General features: G+C 42.6%; 1 protein-coding gene across 3 annotated transcripts in view; it reads left to right on the plus strand.

Annotated features, from left to right (window-relative positions):
- Positions 1 to 18968, plus strand: part of herc2 (HECT and RLD domain containing E3 ubiquitin protein ligase 2) — a 55781-nt gene that overhangs the window by 12393 nt on the left and 24420 nt on the right. For 2 of the 3 annotated variants that reach the window (XM_061030214.1, XM_061030223.1), the window contains exons 10-56: positions 180 to 353; positions 681 to 869; positions 991 to 1142; positions 1566 to 1723; positions 1819 to 2184; positions 2562 to 2755; positions 2837 to 3037; positions 3155 to 3383; positions 3515 to 3639; positions 4304 to 4482; positions 4580 to 4764; positions 4863 to 5018; positions 5131 to 5316; positions 5842 to 6018; positions 6127 to 6230; positions 6323 to 6473; positions 6555 to 6769; positions 6859 to 6991; positions 7173 to 7300; positions 7727 to 7922; positions 8012 to 8145; positions 8341 to 8517; positions 8646 to 8782; positions 9170 to 9321; positions 9792 to 9983; positions 10078 to 10265; positions 10383 to 10575; positions 10668 to 10850; positions 10955 to 11139; positions 11684 to 11831; positions 11909 to 12105; positions 12182 to 12412; positions 12526 to 12664; positions 12921 to 13067; positions 13550 to 13692; positions 14625 to 14892; positions 15030 to 15172; positions 15306 to 15404; positions 16033 to 16201; positions 16280 to 16405; positions 16532 to 16640; positions 17123 to 17262; positions 17351 to 17541; positions 17644 to 17749; positions 17994 to 18085; positions 18170 to 18345; positions 18659 to 18770. In XM_061030214.1, coding sequence (XP_060886197.1) covers positions 180 to 353; positions 681 to 869; positions 991 to 1142; positions 1566 to 1723; positions 1819 to 2184; positions 2562 to 2755; positions 2837 to 3037; positions 3155 to 3383; positions 3515 to 3639; positions 4304 to 4482; positions 4580 to 4764; positions 4863 to 5018; positions 5131 to 5316; positions 5842 to 6018; positions 6127 to 6230; positions 6323 to 6473; positions 6555 to 6769; positions 6859 to 6991; positions 7173 to 7300; positions 7727 to 7922; positions 8012 to 8145; positions 8341 to 8517; positions 8646 to 8782; positions 9170 to 9321; positions 9792 to 9983; positions 10078 to 10265; positions 10383 to 10575; positions 10668 to 10850; positions 10955 to 11139; positions 11684 to 11831; positions 11909 to 12105; positions 12182 to 12412; positions 12526 to 12664; positions 12921 to 13067; positions 13550 to 13692; positions 14625 to 14892; positions 15030 to 15172; positions 15306 to 15404; positions 16033 to 16201; positions 16280 to 16405; positions 16532 to 16640; positions 17123 to 17262; positions 17351 to 17541; positions 17644 to 17749; positions 17994 to 18085; positions 18170 to 18345; positions 18659 to 18770 — 7875 coding nt within the window. The remainder of the gene's footprint in view (positions 1 to 179; positions 354 to 680; positions 870 to 990; positions 1143 to 1565; positions 1724 to 1818; positions 2185 to 2561; positions 2756 to 2836; positions 3038 to 3154; positions 3384 to 3514; positions 3640 to 4303; positions 4483 to 4579; positions 4765 to 4862; positions 5019 to 5130; positions 5317 to 5841; positions 6019 to 6126; positions 6231 to 6322; positions 6474 to 6554; positions 6770 to 6858; positions 6992 to 7172; positions 7301 to 7726; positions 7923 to 8011; positions 8146 to 8340; positions 8518 to 8645; positions 8783 to 9169; positions 9322 to 9791; positions 9984 to 10077; positions 10266 to 10382; positions 10576 to 10667; positions 10851 to 10954; positions 11140 to 11683; positions 11832 to 11908; positions 12106 to 12181; positions 12413 to 12525; positions 12665 to 12920; positions 13068 to 13549; positions 13693 to 14624; positions 14893 to 15029; positions 15173 to 15305; positions 15405 to 16032; positions 16202 to 16279; positions 16406 to 16531; positions 16641 to 17122; positions 17263 to 17350; positions 17542 to 17643; positions 17750 to 17993; positions 18086 to 18169; positions 18346 to 18658; positions 18771 to 18968) is intronic. The other variant, XM_061030228.1, reaches the window with a different exon arrangement.

An 18968-nucleotide genomic window follows, 5' to 3' on the forward strand; every position in this document is an offset into this window, starting at 1 on the left:
CAACAACAAAGGAATTTGAGGAAGCAAACATTTCTTTCTATTTATATCACACTTTGAAAGAAAACCAAACTAGAAACAAAATGTGTCTTATATAAGAACGCCTATCTTAAAATAGACCGCTTTTACTTTGTCTGTTTTTAGCTTGTAAAAACTTTGATGTTGAATTCTCTGGTTTCCAGATCCTCACAGCCCCTCTGAGCCCCAATGAGAGTTTTCTACGGTACCTGACTCTGCCTCAGGATAACGACCTGGCTATTGACCTTCGCCAAACCGCTGTGGTGATCATGGCTCACCTGGACCGCTTGGCATCTCCTTTTAGTCCTCCACACTGCAACTCCCCCACATCACACAAGGTGCTACCTCTTTTTTATCAACCTACAAAGCTTGAAAGTGATTATTTAGGTCACTGATGCTACTTCAATTTTTGCTCAAGGTAGCCTGTTTTATCATCTTTGTGCTTCACATATCTTTCATGTCTACTTTTAAACCTGTTTACATGAATGATGGTAAAAGTGTGCATAAACATGGTACTCAACAGACCTCATACAGGTTTGAATACTCCTTACATTAAATGTTAAAACAAATGGTATGCATCAAGTTTTTCAATGGTTATTCATTTTTATTAAAGGAGTAATATCAGCCACTAACTTTGTCTCCTGGTTTGTCTCTTTCTGTCCCAGGGAACGCTGCAGGAGGTGATTGCCTGGGGTTTGTTGGGCTGGAAGCTTCACGCCAACGTTAACGGGCCAATTCAGTGTAAAGCCCTGTCCAGCCTCGGAGTCACACAAATAGTCTGCTCAGAAAAGGGCTTTCTTATCCTGTCCAGTAGTGGTGCTGTTTACACACAAAACTACAAGAGCACAACCCTGGTCAGTTTGACGTGTTTCATGCACTTCTCTTATAAATGAGCTTCTCAAAAGATTAGGTTGCAAATTGTTTTTTTTCCTCTGTGTCAGCTGCAAATGAAGTCAGTGTATTTTTCTGTTGCAGGCTCCGATGCTCATCCACGGTCTGAGCTGCAGGAAGATCGTGAAGCTGGCGGCTCATCCTGACGGTCAGCACTACTTGGCCCTTACATCCAACGGTGAGGTGTTCTCGTGGGGCTGTGGTGATGGAGGCCGCCTTGGACATGGAGACACTACGTAAGCTTTTAAGGACATCCTAGCCGATTTAATTCCTTCAAGGGACACCTTTATTTTGCACTTCCTTAAAGTCATCATGTTGGAAATATGAAGCAGCAAATAACTTGTGTCACTACCAGAAAATTTAAGTGTTGTTAATGTTGAATATTTGTGCATTTGGGCCTCTAAATCTTTTATTTTTATTTTTTTATTAGAATCATTAAATTATTGATGAAACAGATGCAATAATAAAACACTACTTTAAATCCCAAATCTATTTATTATATTAATTTTTAAATTATACCCACCTCCTAAGCTTCACTGCAACTTCATTTGAGCAACGTCATAAACATCCAAAACTATTGACGGCCTTTAAAAAAAAAAAAGAAGAATTACAGCAATGCAGGGACATTAAATAATTCCTGTCTCAATGATTTCTTTCAGGTATTTAGAGGAGCCTGCAATTATTTCAGCCTTCAATGGGAAACAGGCAGGAAAGCATGTTGTTCAGATTGCTTGTGGGAGTACATACAGTGCTGCGATTACAGCTGATGGAGAGCTCTTTACGTGGGGCAGAGGGAACTACGGCCGACTGGGCCATGGTATGCTCCTTTTTAACAGCCTTAGCTTTGATTACTAAATATTTCTTCTTTATTATTACTGAGATTGAGGATTTTATTTCTGACTGGTTTTCTAGGCTCCAGTGAGGATCAGACCACACCCATGCTGGTGACGGCTCTGAAGGGACTGAAGGTGATGGATGTGGCTTGTGGAAGTGGTGATGCACAAACGCTTGCTGTGACGGAGAACGGTCAGGTGTGGTCCTGGGGCGATGGAGACTACGGTAAACTGGGACGAGGAGGCAGTGATGGCTGCAAGACACCCAAGCTTGTGGAGAAACTTCAGGACCTAGACATAGTGAAGGTGTGCTGTGGCAGCCAGTTTTCAGTGGCCCTCACCAAAGATGGCCAAGTGTACACCTGGGGTAAAGGAGACAATCAACGCCTCGGCCATGGCACAGATGAGCATGTTCGCTATCCAAAGTTGCTGGACAGTCTACAGGGTGAGTTGAGCTTTTTAAATTTTTTTTTAAGATTTAGTGTTGGGCTTTTTACCTTTATTTGATGGTACAGTGGATAGAGTAGGAAGCAGGTGAGAGAGTAGGAAAGGACATGTGTGAAAGGAGTCACAGGTCAGACATGAACCAGTGCAGCTCGCTCGGATGACTATAGCCTCCTAAATGGGGCGAGGCCTAACTGCTAGGCAATCTGTGCCATTTAGAGGAGGAGATAAAGACTAACACTCTATCTGTAAAAAAGTATTTAAGACCAACCTTTCTCTGCAGCGCACAACACAAGGAGGGGATATGAATGTGGCAAAAAGTCTTCAGACACTTTGAAAATACCAAGACTTATCAGTTTGTAATATTTTTGCCAGCAGGAAAGAAAGTTGTGGACATTGCGGTGGGATCTACACACTGCCTGGCCCTCACTGACGACGGAGAGGTGCACAGTTGGGGCAGCAATGATAAACTTCAGCACTTTGACACACTCTTTTATAACAAGAAGCAGCCCAAAGCACTCCCAGGTCTAAACTGCAAACATATAGTGGGAATCTCCTGTGGCTCAGGACAGGTAATGTATAACTTTCATTGATGATGTTAACATGCCTATAGTGGAAAAAGCTACAATATGAAACTCTGTTTTTCTTTTCAGAGCTTTGCCTGGTCCTCGTGTTCCGAGTGGTCTGTTGGGCAGCGTGTTCCCTTTGTGGTCGATGTTTGTGCCATGACCTTTGAGCAGCTGGACCTGCTCCTGCGACAGGTCAGCGAAGGGATGGACGGCAGCTCAGACTGGCCTCCCCCGCAAGAAAAAGAGTGCATGGTGGTTGCAACACTCAATCTACTGAGGCTACAGGTAGGAAACAGTTTTCTCCAAAAATGTTCTTATCCTAATTGTCCCTAATAATTTCTCACATTGCAACAGACAAATCTGATTCCTGCTACTAATATTTGTTTAACCTCCCTCCCCCAGCTCCATGCAGCCATCAGTAACCAGGTGGATCCAGAGGAGCTGGGACTTGGACTGGGCAGCGTGCTATTAAATAACCTCAAGCAAACCATTGTTGTACTAGCAAGCAATGCTGGGGTTCTCAACACGGTGCAAGCAGCTGCCCAAGCTGTTCTCCAAAGCGGCTGGTCAGTGCTGCTGCCCACTGCTGAGGAGAGAGCGAGAGCGTTATCATCACTTCTGCCTAATGCTGGTGAGTACAATCACAACATCTTCACACTCATTAAACAGGATGGACACTACCTTTATTAATGATCTTACTTTAGTTTGAAGTTTAAATATTTCTGGCTTTGGACACTGAGGTTCAACTTTATTTTTTCACAGCTTCTGGAAATGAGATGGGTGTGAGCCCTGGACGTCGCTTCATGATCGACTTGTTGGTCAGCAGCTTAATGGCTGATGGAGGTTTGGAGTCTGCACTGAACGCAGCCATCACTGCTGAGATACAGGTCAGTGTGTTTCATGGACAACTTTCTGTAAATCATAACAAAAAGAAATTATTTCCATGACTTAATATGATTTACAAAATCAATCCACTCCCTCGTGGGGGGTTTAGAAAGTAACCAGCGCCTAGATTAGGCTTTTTTAGCAGAGATCACAGTATATGTATTTATAAAAATAGTGTGGTAACTTGCAGGGGCTGGTCCATGTTGAAGACAGATGGGTAGTTTCACGTGATTACACTGTGGCTGTGTGCGTTCTGTGCACGCCCTCTGTCTTCACAATTATCAGTATGTGTTAAACATTTATGTTGTAAGCTGTTGCTAGATAAGAAGCAATTTGACATGAATATCACCATAGCAAGTTTATTGGACAATATATACTGATCTTTAGAAAGCTGATCAAACACATACAAAATAGATTTTGCTGAATTTAGCTGGTACTGAAATGTTGCTGTTAATGATGTGAAATGCACAATGTTATATTTGTAGTTTTGTGCATGTTGCTCTGCTGATCAGATAAATGTGCCAGTCCATGTAAACAACATTTGGTTTGAGATCCCATCCAATGTAGACAGGGAACCTGAAGTCTCATTTAGAACTAAAGAAAGTTTGAATATAACCGCAACTTCTAGATACAAGAGTCACATTACTTATCTATTTTTCCTGACAGGACATTGAAGCCAAGAAGGAGGCTCAGAAGGAGAAAGAGATTGACGAGCAGGAGGCCAATGCTTCCACAATGCACCGCTGTCGCACAATGCTGGACAAAGATCTCATCAACACAGGCATCTATGAGTCAGCAGGGAAGCAAAGCCTGCCCCTGGTGCAGCTTGTACAGCAGCTGTTGAGGTACCTGTTCTTTGCCTAAGGCATGCTACGTGTATCTCACTGTACAGATTTACCCCTCCCTCCCTGGTAGTAGATTGACACGCTTTGCTTTCTGTAGGAATATTGCCTCCCAGACCATTGCTAGGCTGAAGGATGTTGCTCGGCGTATCTCTAACTATTTAGAGGCAGAGCATGTCAGCAAGGAACGCTCTGCCTCTCTGGACCTGCTGCTGCGCTTCCAGAGGCTTCTTGTCAGCAAGCTCTACCTGGGTGTCAACAGCACAGAGAATGGCAATGGATACAGTAAGTTGACAAATGTTTTTTTCTATTCAACTAGCTAGAAAGCCTGACAATGAGCTTGAGATGGTAAGTTTTTTTTTTTTGTCTGTGGTTCTCTGCAGATCCTGAGACTCTGGGTGTTGGTTCCCTGTTAAAAAAGTACATTGCCCTGCTGTGTACGCACATTGGAGACATCCTGCCAGTGGCAACAAGTATCGCCTCGACTGGTCGTCGCCATTTTGCTGAAGTTTCACGTGTTATTGAAGGAGATCTAACTGGTACCGTCTCTTTTAAATATGCTGAGTGTTTCTCTGCAGCACATATTGCATGCTCACCTGTTAAGAAACTTGTGGGAAAGTAATGGACTCCTTGCTGTTTGTTTTTCAACAGGAGTGCTGCTGCCTGAGTTGGTGGTTTCCATCGTCCTCCTGCTCACCATTGATGCAGGTGTAATGCAGGAGACCGGTTCCATCCCTCTCCTGGCTGGACTCCTGGAGCACCTGGACCGTTTCAACAACCTGGCCCCAGGACATGAGAGGGACGATAATGAGGATCTGGCCTGGCCGGGCATTATGGGTATAACACAAACTGTGTCTTACATTGTCACTGATATTCTTCACTTATCTGTAGCTAATTTGCACCGCAAGTTTCTCAAGTGAGTTGGATCATTTGTTTATTTGCATTGTTCACCACAGTGCAAACCAAACACCACTTAATGTAGATTCTAAAGAGCACAGTGGCGTTTAACGTTGTCACTTTCTTGAGGTACTCTGTTTTGATAAACTGCTGCTTCCAGCTACTGTGTTTGAATACTTGATGACCTGTTTACTTGGGGATTGCTTGGGTGGACACAAACCGTAGGCTCTCTGGTTCAGGTTCAGAGTGCATAGCCATCTGATTTGTTTGTGTTGAACAAAATTAAAGCAGAGGACAAATACCGGTACATGTGATTTGCAATTTTCCTGGCAAAAAAATGTATTGACTTTGTATGTAATCACACCTAGATGTGACTGAACACATCTTAAAAATCTGAAATGTCCTAGATTCGAAGATTACATTTTTGACATTAGAGCTTAACCAACAATTTTTCTGCCTTGGCAGGGTCCTTCTTTACAGGACAAAGTTCAAAGAACAATGAAGAGATTTCCCTCATTCGCAAGGCAGACCTAGAGAACCACAACAAAGACGGTGGTTTCTGGACAGTTATTGATGGAAAGGTCTACGACATCAAGGACTTCCAGGCTCAGTCTCAGTCTCTAGCAGGAAACAGCATTCTTGGTAAGTGTGAAATAAAAAAACCATTAAATATTTATTTGAGATCAGATGAGCAAGATTTGAGCTTTTGCATCTTGTAAAAGTGGTATAACAAAGAATTTCGTCTTACAGCTCAGTTTGCAGGAGAAGACCCGGTGGTTGCTCTGGAAGCTGCTCTTCAGTTTGAGGACACCAGAGAGTCGATGCTGGCCTTCTGTGTGGGCCAGTACATGGAGGTAACAACCATCCCAAAACACTTTTTCCAAATGATTTTTGTTCTTCATACTTGGTTATAGTTTTTGATATTGTGATATTTTAATATCCGCAGCCCAACCAGGAGACAGTCACCACTCCAGACCTCAGCAGTCTCTCCTCCCCGCTTATTGATACAGAGAGGAACCTGGGGCTGCTGCTGGGTCTCCATGCCTCTTATCTTGCCAAGAGCACCCCTCTGTCCCCCATGGAGATCGAATGTGCCAGTGGGTTCAGTTATTTTAAAGCAAGATATTTATCCCTCAAATTCCTTTGAATTGGTTGTAATTTTGAATCTCTTTGAGCAGAATGGCTCCAGTCATCAATATTCTCTGGAGGCCTGCAGACTAGTCAGATCCACTATAACTACAATGAAGAGAAGGATGAAGACCACTGCAGCTCCATGGGGACAACCACTCCAGACAAGGCCAAACTCTACTCCAGAAGAATCACCCTCAGTGACCACGCACAGCCTTTCCTGCAGGCAATCGCTGACAACAACACTCAGGACCACACTGTGAAGGTACAGACATCACAAAATGACTATAGACCAAACAGCCACATTATATATGACTTGCTTTCATTTTGCGTTTCTTTGTCATTACGTTGTAGGACTTCCTATGCCAAATAGAGCGGTGCTGCAAACAGTACCATCTTATAACCCCCATCACCTTCCCTCCGGAGCACCCTGTGGAGGAAGTTGGCCGCCTGCTGCTGTGCTGCCTGCTCAAACATCAAGACCTCGGTAACCTAGCAACTGGTCTCAGATGGGCCGTTTGAGAAAGCTATTTCTGGCTCACTTTGTCATTGAAATTGATTTTTTTTATCATCAGTTGTGTAAAGATGCATTGAAATCTTTCCTTTTTGCTCTTCCATAATCTCCAAATTCACTTTGGAATTTTAATGACAAATGTCTCTCATCACAGGTCATATCGCTCTTTCACTTGTCAGTCAATGTGCCTTGGGGGTGGACCAAGGGAAACAGAGGTCCCTCCCTAAATCTGTGATTGACGTGTGCCGCATGGTCTACCAGGCAAAGTGTTCTTTAATCAAGGTATGAGCACAGCTTGTAACTTGTGTACTTCAATAGACAAACAACACAACAGCAAGTTGATGATGTTGTACATGTTCGATGTAATGAATTACATTTATGATGCACGATACAAACATAGTAAAAAAAAACCACAAAAGTACACCATAAGAACATTCAATATATTGAACACATTAAGCTGTGGTCTGGGTAGGTTTGGTCTTTACTGATGCTGCTAGCTTTACTGTGAAAGCAGCTAGCATACATGGTGTCCAAGTCTGGGATCAGAGTCCTTCCAGTTCTGTGCAATGCAGCTGGAAAACTACATAGCACCACAGTTACAAAAGATAGTTTTTTAGGTCCTCTCCTCAACAGCAGCTGAGATGAGTCTGGCCTGTTTAAGTTTCCTGAGGAAGAATAGTCCTTAACGGCATGTTTGTTATATTTCAGACCCATCAGGAACAAGGTCGCTCCTACAAAGAGGTGTGTGCGCCTGTCATTGAGCGTCTGCGCTTCCTGTTTAATGAGCTGCGTCCCGCCGTAAGCAACGACCTGTCCATCGTGTCAAAACTGAAGCTGCTGAGCTCTCAGCCCCGCTGGAGGAGGATCGCCCAAAAACTCATCCGGGACCGCAGGAAAAAAAGAGGTGGGATATTCAAAAACTGAGAATATAGTAATTCTGTTTTATTTTGTTAACATGTATTGTTTTCTAAATGATTTACTATGTTTTTTTAGTGCCTAAGAAGTCAGAGTCTGCTGACATAGAAGAGCCAAAGCTGGAGAATGAGGGGACCAATGAAGAGGAAATCAATGTGCACATCAGCCCTGCACCTTCTGACCGAAAATCACCCACTAGCAGGACATCAAAGGTAGTTTAGCTGGGAATAAATACTCAAACGATTTATTTGATAAAAAATGCAACAGAGAGTTTATTTTTGTATACTCTACTTCACAGTACAGTATAGCACTACTGTACTCGGTGCAAGTCTGATCAGAAAGCACACCACACTGTAGCCTTGGTTTTTTACAGTTTGACATTCCCTTATTATTTTCTCATTTTATAGCAGAACAAGTGGCAGCCGCTTCTGAACACTGTGGCCCATGTTCAGAAGTACAGGTGGCTGAAACACAGCGTTCAGGGTGTCTTCTCTCAGTCCAGCCTCATGGCCACCATTGTGGAGTTTGCACTGAAGGAGGAGCCGCTGGATGTGGAGAAGATGAGGAAATGTCTCCTCAAACAGGTGACTGTTTATAACCAATTATCAATATGAATAAGCATAAAACAATTTCAGAGACTGCAAAATGTAAATCATTTCGTAACGTGAAGAAGTAATAAAGCATGATGGATGTGGACTTTCCTGTATCATAGCTGGAGAGGGCTGAAGTCAGGCTGGAAGGCATCGACACCATGCTAAAGTTGGCCTCCAAAAGCTTCCTGCTGCCCTCAGTGCAGTATGCAATGCTCTGTGGCTGGCAAAGGGTCATACCAGAAGGGACCAACATTGGGTAGGTCAAACATTTGGATACTTAATAAGAAGAAGACATAAAGAAATGACTCTATAGAGCAGTTTATTTATCTAAATATGAACACTCCTGTTGAGGTGGAACGACTGATTTGTTTCCAGAATATAGAGGGAGAAATTGAGGATACACAGATTTTATCCAATGCACTGTGTGTTCAGGTTTATACAACATCTTTTTGCTTTATATTTACTTTTTAGTTTGAGAATATATATATATATATTTTTTTTGAATAAAAACTAAAACAAAACAGTGTACAAGAGATGTTCAAATTTCAGAAAAGTATGTAATCTTGTCTCGACTAAGCAAGTCCATTTCAGGAACAGTGTTCTGCTCCGGCCCTGCTTCTAATGTTTCATCTCTCCATTTCAGAGAGCCCTTATCTGACTGCCTGAAGGATGTGGATCTGATCCCCCCATTTAACCGCATGCTTTTGGAAGTGACCTTCGGCAAGTTGTATTCATGGGCCATCCACAATGTTCGCAACATCCTGCTCGAGGCCAGCGCACGCTTTAAAGAGCTTGGTAAGTGTTGTGCTTATATTGCTGGTTAATCTATAAAAAGTTTTTAGACTTATAATACACTTAAACTTGTGTATTTATTTGTTTGATCTTATTTAGCGGGTGTATTCATCGAGATCAGGGACCCTTGTCAAGAATAGCAGCAACATCCAGTTTCAACAACAAACGCACACAAACTCATACAGTAGATGTAAAGATGTATAAAAGATCTGCTTAACTATTTGCATACAGAATGCCTGGATTTAAGACTTTTCACTTTGGATGCAACAGTTCAAAATCAGACTGTACCTTACCTAGACCTTACTCTTTGTTACATTTTAATTACAAAGACCCAACAATAGTACAACATGAGCCATAAGCAACATTTAGCAAAGGTACAGTGGCAAGGAAAAACTGCCTTTTAAGATGGACAGAAACCTAGAGGAGAACCAGACTCATGTTGAAAAACCATCCGCTGTGTTATTCATATCCAGGTGTGCAGCCTGTTCCACTGCAGACCATCACCAATGAGAATCCAGCAGGACCAAGTCTTGGCACCATTCCACAAGCCCGCTTCCTTCTGGCCATGATACACATGCTGTCCCTGAAACATGGGTCCAACAGCCTCAGCCTGCTGCTGAACTCAGGCGTATTGGCCCTCACACAGAGTATACTGCGGCTCATAGGTCAGTAGCCTCAATCCAAATAAAACCCAAAAAGCAGAAGGGTATGTTTTGAGATTGAGATGTTTAATGTATCCTGTGTTGTTTGTAACTCCAGGGCCCAGCACAGACAGCAGTGAGGAGGACCTGGGTTTATGTGCACTTGGAGGCTCAGCCACAGTACTAGAGGAGTCCAGAAAGGAGGCTGCCCCCGCCCCCCTACCTGCATCTGGCCCTGAGCTAGCCGCTATGATGAAGATAGGCACCAGGGTCATGAGAGGAGTTGACTGGAAATGGGGAGATCAGGTAGCTAAATCCATTTTACAGTGTCTTTGTTTGTTAGTGAATTACTTCTCTAGATTATTAATTATTAGGAAGAATATGATAGTGATCAGTATTTGACTTTGTGCATGCCCTGTCTAGGATGGTCCAGCACCAGGTCTCGGTCGGGTCATTGGGGAGTTGGGTGAAGATGGCTGGATTAGGGTGCAGTGGGATACCAGCAGCACCAACTCCTACAGGATGGGAAAAGAAGGAAAATATGACCTCAAACTAGCCGAGCCTCCACCAGCTGCTCAGCCCCCCACTGAGGAATCAGACACAGAGGATGACACAGGTTAGTTTACAGTACTGCCTCGGTGCACATCTCCGCAGCTACAAGTGTGAGGTACAAAACCTTACATTAACAATCACCTCTGTTCCTCGAAGAAGGTGAGCTGATCGAGAAGAGCAGCCACCCGACAGCGATGATGCTCACCAGCACAGTCAACCTGCTGAAGACACTGTCTCTGTCAGCTGGGATCTATGCTGAGGTGCTGCAAACAGATGCCACACGGACCCTCTGTGGGCTTCTCAGGATGCTCGTAGAAAGTGGAGCTAATGACAAGTCAGGTAGCGGTAGCAGGTTCTCTGTAGAGAAAAAAGAGTGTTTTATCTTTAAACAAGGCGAGTTATCGGGTGTTATTTTGTTCTTACACACTTTTCTTTGTCGTCAGGTTGTCACTCTCACAGGCTGGTGTCTCGAGAGCAGCACAGGAGCTGGTGTACACTGGGCTTCATCCGTAGCATCGCTCTCATGCCACAGATGTGCAGCACGCTCAGCACGTCTGCATGGATCGGCCTGCTCATCCGAATTGTTGAAGGACATCAGTCCTTTAATGCCATCACTCTGCAGAGACAGGTGGGATACCTCAACTGTGTCAGATGACTGATCATGCCGTTTATTTTAATTCGTTCAGCACTTTTTCTTGTTCTTAAACCCAAAAGAAGCAAGATCCCAGATTCTTTGGCATGCAACAAATGGCTGTTCAGACAACCGGCCAAATATTTATTTTTGCATAAACAGATTGTATTAATATACTTTCATATATTTTCCTCTTTAAGATGTGATTTAAGAAACAATTTAGCTTGAGCGCCCGCTGTGGGCAGCTCCGTCACTCTGACATCTCTCCATTAGTGCATGTCCATAGGATCCTGTTTGTGCATGTGTATATTTCAGCCTATGTGTTTGTTGCATGATTAACAGAGTGTAAAAACAGAATTTCCGCTTGCAGGGATCAATAAAAGTAAATCTTAATCTCTTGCTAAACAGGCCAGATTAAATGTGCAATGAAAATAAGTTGAACAATGTTTTTGAGAAAAAAGTCAAACTGGGAAGTATTTCTTCTGCCAAACAAATCTGAATGGAAGCCCTACTTACTGTTCCTTTATGTGTGTGCTTGCAGATTCTGGCTCTTCGTCTCCTGCAGGCGGTCTTACCTTCATGGGACAAGACGGAGCGCTCTCAGGACATGAGGTTCCTGGTGGAGAAGTTGTTCAACTTCTTGGGGAGCTTGCTGAGCACCTGCTCCTCAGACTTGCCACTTCTTAGAGGTATGTTTATCAATCTCACAAACAGACATGTAAGTGTAGTCTGTTTTTCTACATGTATCTTTAATTTTCCACTCCAGAGGGGTCTCTGAGAAGGAGGAAGTCCCGCCCTCAGGCATCTCTTACAGCCACTCACAGCAGCACCCTGGCCGAGGAGATAGTTGCTGTCCTGCGTACTCTGCACTCTCTTGGCCAGTGGAACAGCATGATTAATGAATACATCAACGCTCAGCTGAGCTCCATCGGAGATGTTATGGCCGGCTGCCAATCTGAAGCGGTAAGAAATAATATGTAGTGCCTTGACTTCTGCCTTAACAAAACAGTGATAATCAATGTCCTCTTTTATGCCTCAGTCTTTCTTGGAGGATTATTTTCCTGATACCGAGGGTCCCAGAGTGGGCAGTCTGATGGCAGTGCTGGCAGTCATTGGAGGAATCGATGCACGCCTCCGGCTGGGAGGACAAGTTATACACGAAGAATACGGAGAGGGAACAGTCACTCGCATTACTCCCAAAGGACGCATCACCGTTCAGTTTCATGAGATGAGGACCTGCAGGGTTTGCCTGCTCAGCCATCTTAAACCGGTATGGAAGAGTTTAGATTCTCATGTTTGTACTTTTACTCTACTTTAACTTGTAACTAACTAAGAAGTTATTTGACAATAATGAAGGATTTTTGTTGTCCATATTTCCCTCAGCTGGCTGCGGTATCCTTCAGTGTGAACAACCTGCCTTTCTCTGATCCTATGCTGGCGGTCTGGGCTCAGCTGGTCAGCCTGGCTGGAAGTAAACTAGAGAAACAACGCATGAAGAAGTCCCTGAGTCGAGGACTCACAGGTACAGAAACCATGCTTATGACTTGATGGCCCCAATCTTAAATTCTCAATTAAATAATAAACATTGGTTTGAATTAGACTTTTTTCTAGAAAAGTGCTCTGACAGTATGCATAGCTTTATTTTTTATTATGCATGATTTTTTTGCTTCCTTTCTCATCACAAAAAAATATTTTGAGCTGTGGGTGAGACTTTAATTTCTTATTCTGAAGTGAAAGCTGATGTCCTGTGGATTTAATCAAAGCTTTTTTTTCCCCAGCTGACCAGGTGGACATCCATCTTCTGCGCTGTCAGCAGCTGAGGCTTTACATTTTAAAGGCCGGACGGGCTCTTCTCTCTCATCAAGACAAACTCAGACAGATCCTCTCTCAGGCGGCAGTGCTGGACATAGGACCAAATCCCAGCGGTAAGACCTCCACCAGTGAACAGATTAAAGAAGGGTTGTCAAGACACAATACATTTTTTTTTATTAGATAAGAGAAAACTAAACGAGTTTGATACCTGATGAAAAAAGCCTTGATAAAAAAAGAAGTCCTAGGCACACAATATATATATATATTTTTTATTTCTAAAAATTGTAGGGAAACTTCTGCACAATTGCCCTGGTATTTGTGCAATTTAATACAGCACTACTTTTCTTTTGCTTGCGTCAGCCTTTGGTTCAAAATATGACTAATGTGACTAATATGACTGTTGTTTGTTTGTTTATTTAAGCTTAGGTTCATTCCAATACTATATATCAATAAAAAGATATTGACATTTTTGAAGCCTTACTTGAGAGTTTGAGAAAATTCTCAAATGAAAACTATTTTTGTTTGAATTTTTAGTGAATCTTGAGGCACTATCTGTACTTCTTTGCCTTTTAATTATTATTTCATTTATATGCAGAGGATCCAGTGGTATCATCTCCTGATGTGGGTGACTTGTCTCCTGAGGGTCCTCTACCTCCACTCATCCTCCTGCAGCAGCTGCTGTCCGCTGCCACCCAGCCCTCCCCAATCAAAGCCATTTTTGACAGACAGGAGATGGAGGTGAGTTTATACATTCTGCTTTAGTAGTCAAGTGTTGGAGAGGAACTCTGATATTTTAAAACTAGGGATGTTCCTCTGCGACCAATTTCAAAGTCTATTAAATGCAAATTTAAAGGCCAGTCAACTTGATCAAAGGTTAGGAAACAATCAGAAAACACTAGTCACAATTACAATTGAGCGTTTTTTGTAACATGGTTGAGCAAGGGATCACAGCATCTGTGGGTAAACAATGTCAAATTAGTTTGCAGAGTGTGGCCAATGTTAGCAGTGCTAGCACCACCAGCCTTCAGTACTCATTGCCGGTTAACGTCCACATGCCAAGGCTGGCTTCACATTGCTTTGGTGAAGTTCTTAGATACCGGTTTAACTGGACACAGCCCTACATACAACTTTATCTATTTATATTTTATAAAATACTGCCAAACCACCCCGCATTATGAGATGTCATCCATTCACTGTGTTGGTTTATATTTGGGTAGTAGAGCATTGTGGCATTATGACAGCAGCCATTAGCCGGAGCTACAACCCTAGCTGGTGATGGGCAGCTACATGAAAGCATACACACCATTTTGTACTGGCGTTGCAGGACTGAATTGATCAAATTATTCATAATTAGTTAAACCAACTAGTAATGATGGTGCCCAGTAGTGAGGGTGTTGACGACTAATCATTTAGTCATCTAGTCACACTCATCCCTATTGAAAACCTGGACCCTACTCTTTTTTAAACATCAGGGTCAAAATGACTGAACGGTTCTGAACATTAGTCATTAGTCATTTTGACTTCATATTAAATAAAAATGAGGCTACATTTGACAACACCAGATTCTCTTTTAACAAGTGTCAGTGCTAATGCTTCTTATATTAGAGCTAGTACATTTAGCTTGACCTCAGTGCCACATGTTTTATTTTTGTTGTTGTGTGAATACACAGGCTGCAGCTTTGGCAGTGTGTCAGTTTCTCGCTGTGGAATCTGCACACCCTTCCTCTCCGCTGTTTGAGGAGAGCAGCTCCAGCGAGGCCACCACACCTGTCACCGTACAACATGTTCGACCACCAAAACAGAAGAAACAGAAGACCTCACCTGTCCCTCCTTTACCCATAGTCCTCCAGCTCATGGAGATGGGCTTCCCTAGAAAGAACATTGAGTTTGCCTTGAAGTCACTGTCTGGAACAACAGGCAGTGCGTCTGGTGTCCCAGGTATGATTTCACATGACACTGTACCCAAACATTTGAATGCTCTTGTTAAAAATAGTATGTCTGCTGTATTTGGGTCAATTTGTGATTTTATATTTTGAGATGTACTTGTGGAGAGTAATTGAGCATATGTACACCAGGTGTTGAGGCTCTGGTGGGCTGGCTCCTGGACCATCCAGACATTCATGTCACTGAGCTGTCAGATGTCGACACTGTGTCCGATGAATTCTCTGATGAGGAGGTGCTGGAGGAGCTGGAGGAGGCCGAGCCGACATTCCCTGTGGTACATTACTTTCTCTTAAAATTTCTGCTACTTGATGATGCACTGCATTAATCATTCAGCCAGTCAAATCCATGATCCCATAACATGAATAATAACAGCTGTGTTATAATTCCATGTCTCTGTGTGACATTAGCCTCCAGGTGCAGTCGTGACTGAAAGCCAGACGTTTAAGAAGAGATCAGATTTCCAGAGCAACGATGATTATGCTGTCTATGTCAGAGAGAACATTCAGGTGAGACCAGCAACATTTAAAACAATATTTTCTAAAACTGCTTCAGAAGGTCATATCAGGATGCAAAATTAAATCCTGCCAAATGCAAACAGATTTTCCATTTGGCTAGAAAGTCTCAGCATGCTGTGTGCAGCATTGGGGTGAATGTTGGTACTAAAATAATCATGTTATTAGAAAAACATACTGAAACAAATGCTTACATGACACACATGCAATTTATTATATTGACCGGTTAAAAATAAATGCTTAGCGGGTTGGACCTGGGTCATATAAACATATTTTAGGGCATTAATGACCAAAATTTGCACAACATTTAACAAAGTTAGACCGTCCTTTATTTGAAGAGTAAAGAACACTAACAAAAAATTACAGCAGGCTCTTCTTTATGGGCATCCTTTTTTACGTTGAATGCTCTGATGGGGTCTATTTCTCTCCACAGAATATGTTTCAGACATTACGTCCTGTTCTGCTGCGTAGGCTGAAGCATTCTACTGAAAGAAATGCTAAACCTTTTGTAGTGATTTGTTGTTAAGAACTTTAAATAGGTTTAAGTTTTTAAAAAAAGTAGCTGGATTCCCCAAGACAGATTTTCTCAAGCTGCTTTATGAAAGCTGAACTTACTTTTCAGGTGGGGATGATGGTGAAATGCTGCAGAACGTATGAGGAAGTGTATGATGGAGATGTTGGGAAAGTGATCAAGCTGGACAGAGATGGACTTCATGACTTAAATGTGCAGTGTGACTGGCAGCAGAAAGGAGGAACGTACTGGGTGCGCTACATCCACATTGAACTACTAGGTAAGCTTCAATCACAACCCTATACCTGTAACATGAAGGTTACAGCATTTTGTTTTAATCTTGTTTTTTTTCCCCAAGGTTTCCCACCACAAAGCTCTCCTTCCCATATAAAGATTGGTGACAAAGTGAGGGTGAAGCCAACAGTCACCACGCCAAAGTACAAATGGGGCTCAGTCACTCATAGGAGTGTCGGGTTTGTGAAAGGTAAGACTTGCACTTTACTCTTTAAATTGATGTTCTATTCATAAACTAAACAGATAACCCTATTTAAGAGGCTGAGGCTGGAATCCCCTGTCATCTGCACTAATGGAGCTGAACGGTTTGTTTTAGCTTTCAGTGCCAATGGAAAGGATGTGATAGTAGACTTCCCCCAGCAGTCCCACTGGACCGGCCTGTTGTCTGAAATGGAACTGGTGCCCAGCGTTCACCCTGGAGTCAGGTAATAATAAGACATTTATTTTAGGTATGGAGACATGATTTCTGTCAGTCCATTTTAGTATGTTAGGTATTTATTTTAAGGGACAGAGCACTTTAATGACCATTGATATGAAAATTCAGAAATGAGCAACTACAGTACTACATAACAAATCTCTAGGCAAGGCAAGTTTATTTATAAGGCAATATTCACACACAGATTGATTGAAAGTGCTTCCCAAAGTTAAAAATAGAGCATTAAGAACATAATGAATATAACAAAATACATTAAATACAAGCCTGAGAACACTGATTTTACCATCTAGAGATGGGTCTAAAAGGTTAAATATGAAGGACATTCTCTTATCCAACATTTAAAATGTAACTTCCTTGGCTGACAGCACAGTTTATCTAGATGTGTTGCAGCTTTATTGCACATCACAGTCCTTTCTTTTGGGGCTCTGGTGCTAATCTCAATGTCTCAATACATCGTTGCCTGTTCCACAGGTGTGATGGCTGTCAAATGTTCCCGATAAACGGCCCCAGATTCAAATGCAGAAACTGTGATGACTTCGACTTCTGTGAAAACTGTTTCAAGACTCGCAAACACAACACCAGACATTCCTTTGGCAGAATCAACGAGCCTGGTTAGTCTCTTTTCACACTGATCTAATTTGTGATATTTGTAAGCGCGTGCATGCAGGTAATCCTGTGATTCATCTCCCCTGCTATCAGGCCAGTCCCCAGCATTCTGCGGCCGCTCAGGAAAACAGCTCAAGAAGCATCACAGCAGCCAGCGCGGGATGCTGATCGACGACTGGTCCAGAGCCGTCAAGAGCCTCAACGTGTCATCCTCAGTGAATCAGGCCTCACGCCTCATCGACTGCAGTGATCAGTGTTGGCAGTCCTCTGGATCGCAGGGAAAGGCACGAGATTGGATTTGCTAAAAAGCTGTCTTATGGTCTATTTAGTTTAGCTTCTTTAAAGTGCTTCACTTGACAGGTTTTTTTCACTTTGCCCTCCTACAGCACTGGATTCGTCTCGAGCTCTTCCCAGACGTTCTGGTTCACAGACTGAAGATGAATGTGGACCCTGCAGACAGTAGCTACATGCCCTCTCTAGTCGTGGTGTCTGGTGAGTTCAATTAAACTTGTGATTCATTGAAATGTTGTTTCAGGTTTATTAGTATGAATGGATGAGTGCTGAAACTAAACATACAGTAATGAAGTGATGTAAACTTTCCATCAGACATTTATGATCTGTCTTTATAGTGTTTAGTTTGTTGTTAAGGCAAGAGATACTATTTGAAAAACAGACCTTTTTTTATGGTTTTAACTGTTTTCCATTAGCTTTAATAATGTGTTTTCTGAATTCACAGGTGGAAGTTCTTTAAACAACTTGATTGAGCTGAAAACCGTAAACATCAATCCCACAGACACCACCGTCCTTCTGCTCAGTGACTGCACTGAGGTATGATGTGTATCTAGAAAAATATCATCTTCTAGTCATCCCATAATATTTGATTTGTAATAACTTGAACAATATTTCCTGCAGTATCACAGATACATCGAGGTCGCCATCAAGCAGTGTCGCAGTTCTGGGATAGACTGTAAGATTCATGGGCTCGGCATCGTTGGACGGATCAGAGCAGAAGATGAAGACCTCGCCACAGTGCCTTTCTTGGCATCTGATAACGAGGAAGACGATGACGACAAAACGGCCTCTGGGAGGTGAGACAGGCTAAGAAACCGTTGTTTGAGTGTAGGATTGTTGCATTAGGAATGACTGTGTGGTTGAAAATGTGTTGATCCTCTTCTGCAAGCAAGGAATAACCTGGTAGAGTTTGATAATGCAGATTTGTATATACAGGTGCATGGCTTATGAAAGATGCTTAAGCCACATTTGCAGCATGTTTGATACAGTAGAGCTTTGCGTACTTGAATAGAACCCACCCCATCCATACTCACAATCAAAACAAGAACACTCAGATCATTGGTATTAATCAATACATTTTTATTTTTTATTTTCTTTGTGCCATGTTAGTCTTGCTCGGAAGAAGTCATCAGGTCTGGAGTCTTCAGCCACCATCAGGACCAAAGTGTTCGTCTGGGGTCTGAATGACAAAGATCAGCTCGGAGGACTAAAGGGTTCTAAGGTACATCTTTTCTGTATGTTTTGATCCACACTTGCCAATGGCTAAACTAGTCTTTGTCCAACCATCACATCCACTCTTTAAAAGGGAAACAAGGGTTATTTAAGCATGAATGTGAGTATTCCACCTGTAAATACATTGAAATACTTATTTTTTTTAAAACTTCAAATGGGGAGAATATTTTTTGTTGATGTGCATCAT

Source organism: Labrus mixtus, chromosome 3 (assembly GCF_963584025.1).
Source record: "Labrus mixtus chromosome 3, fLabMix1.1, whole genome shotgun sequence".
Lineage (NCBI taxonomy): Eukaryota > Metazoa > Chordata > Actinopteri > Labriformes > Labridae > Labrus > Labrus mixtus.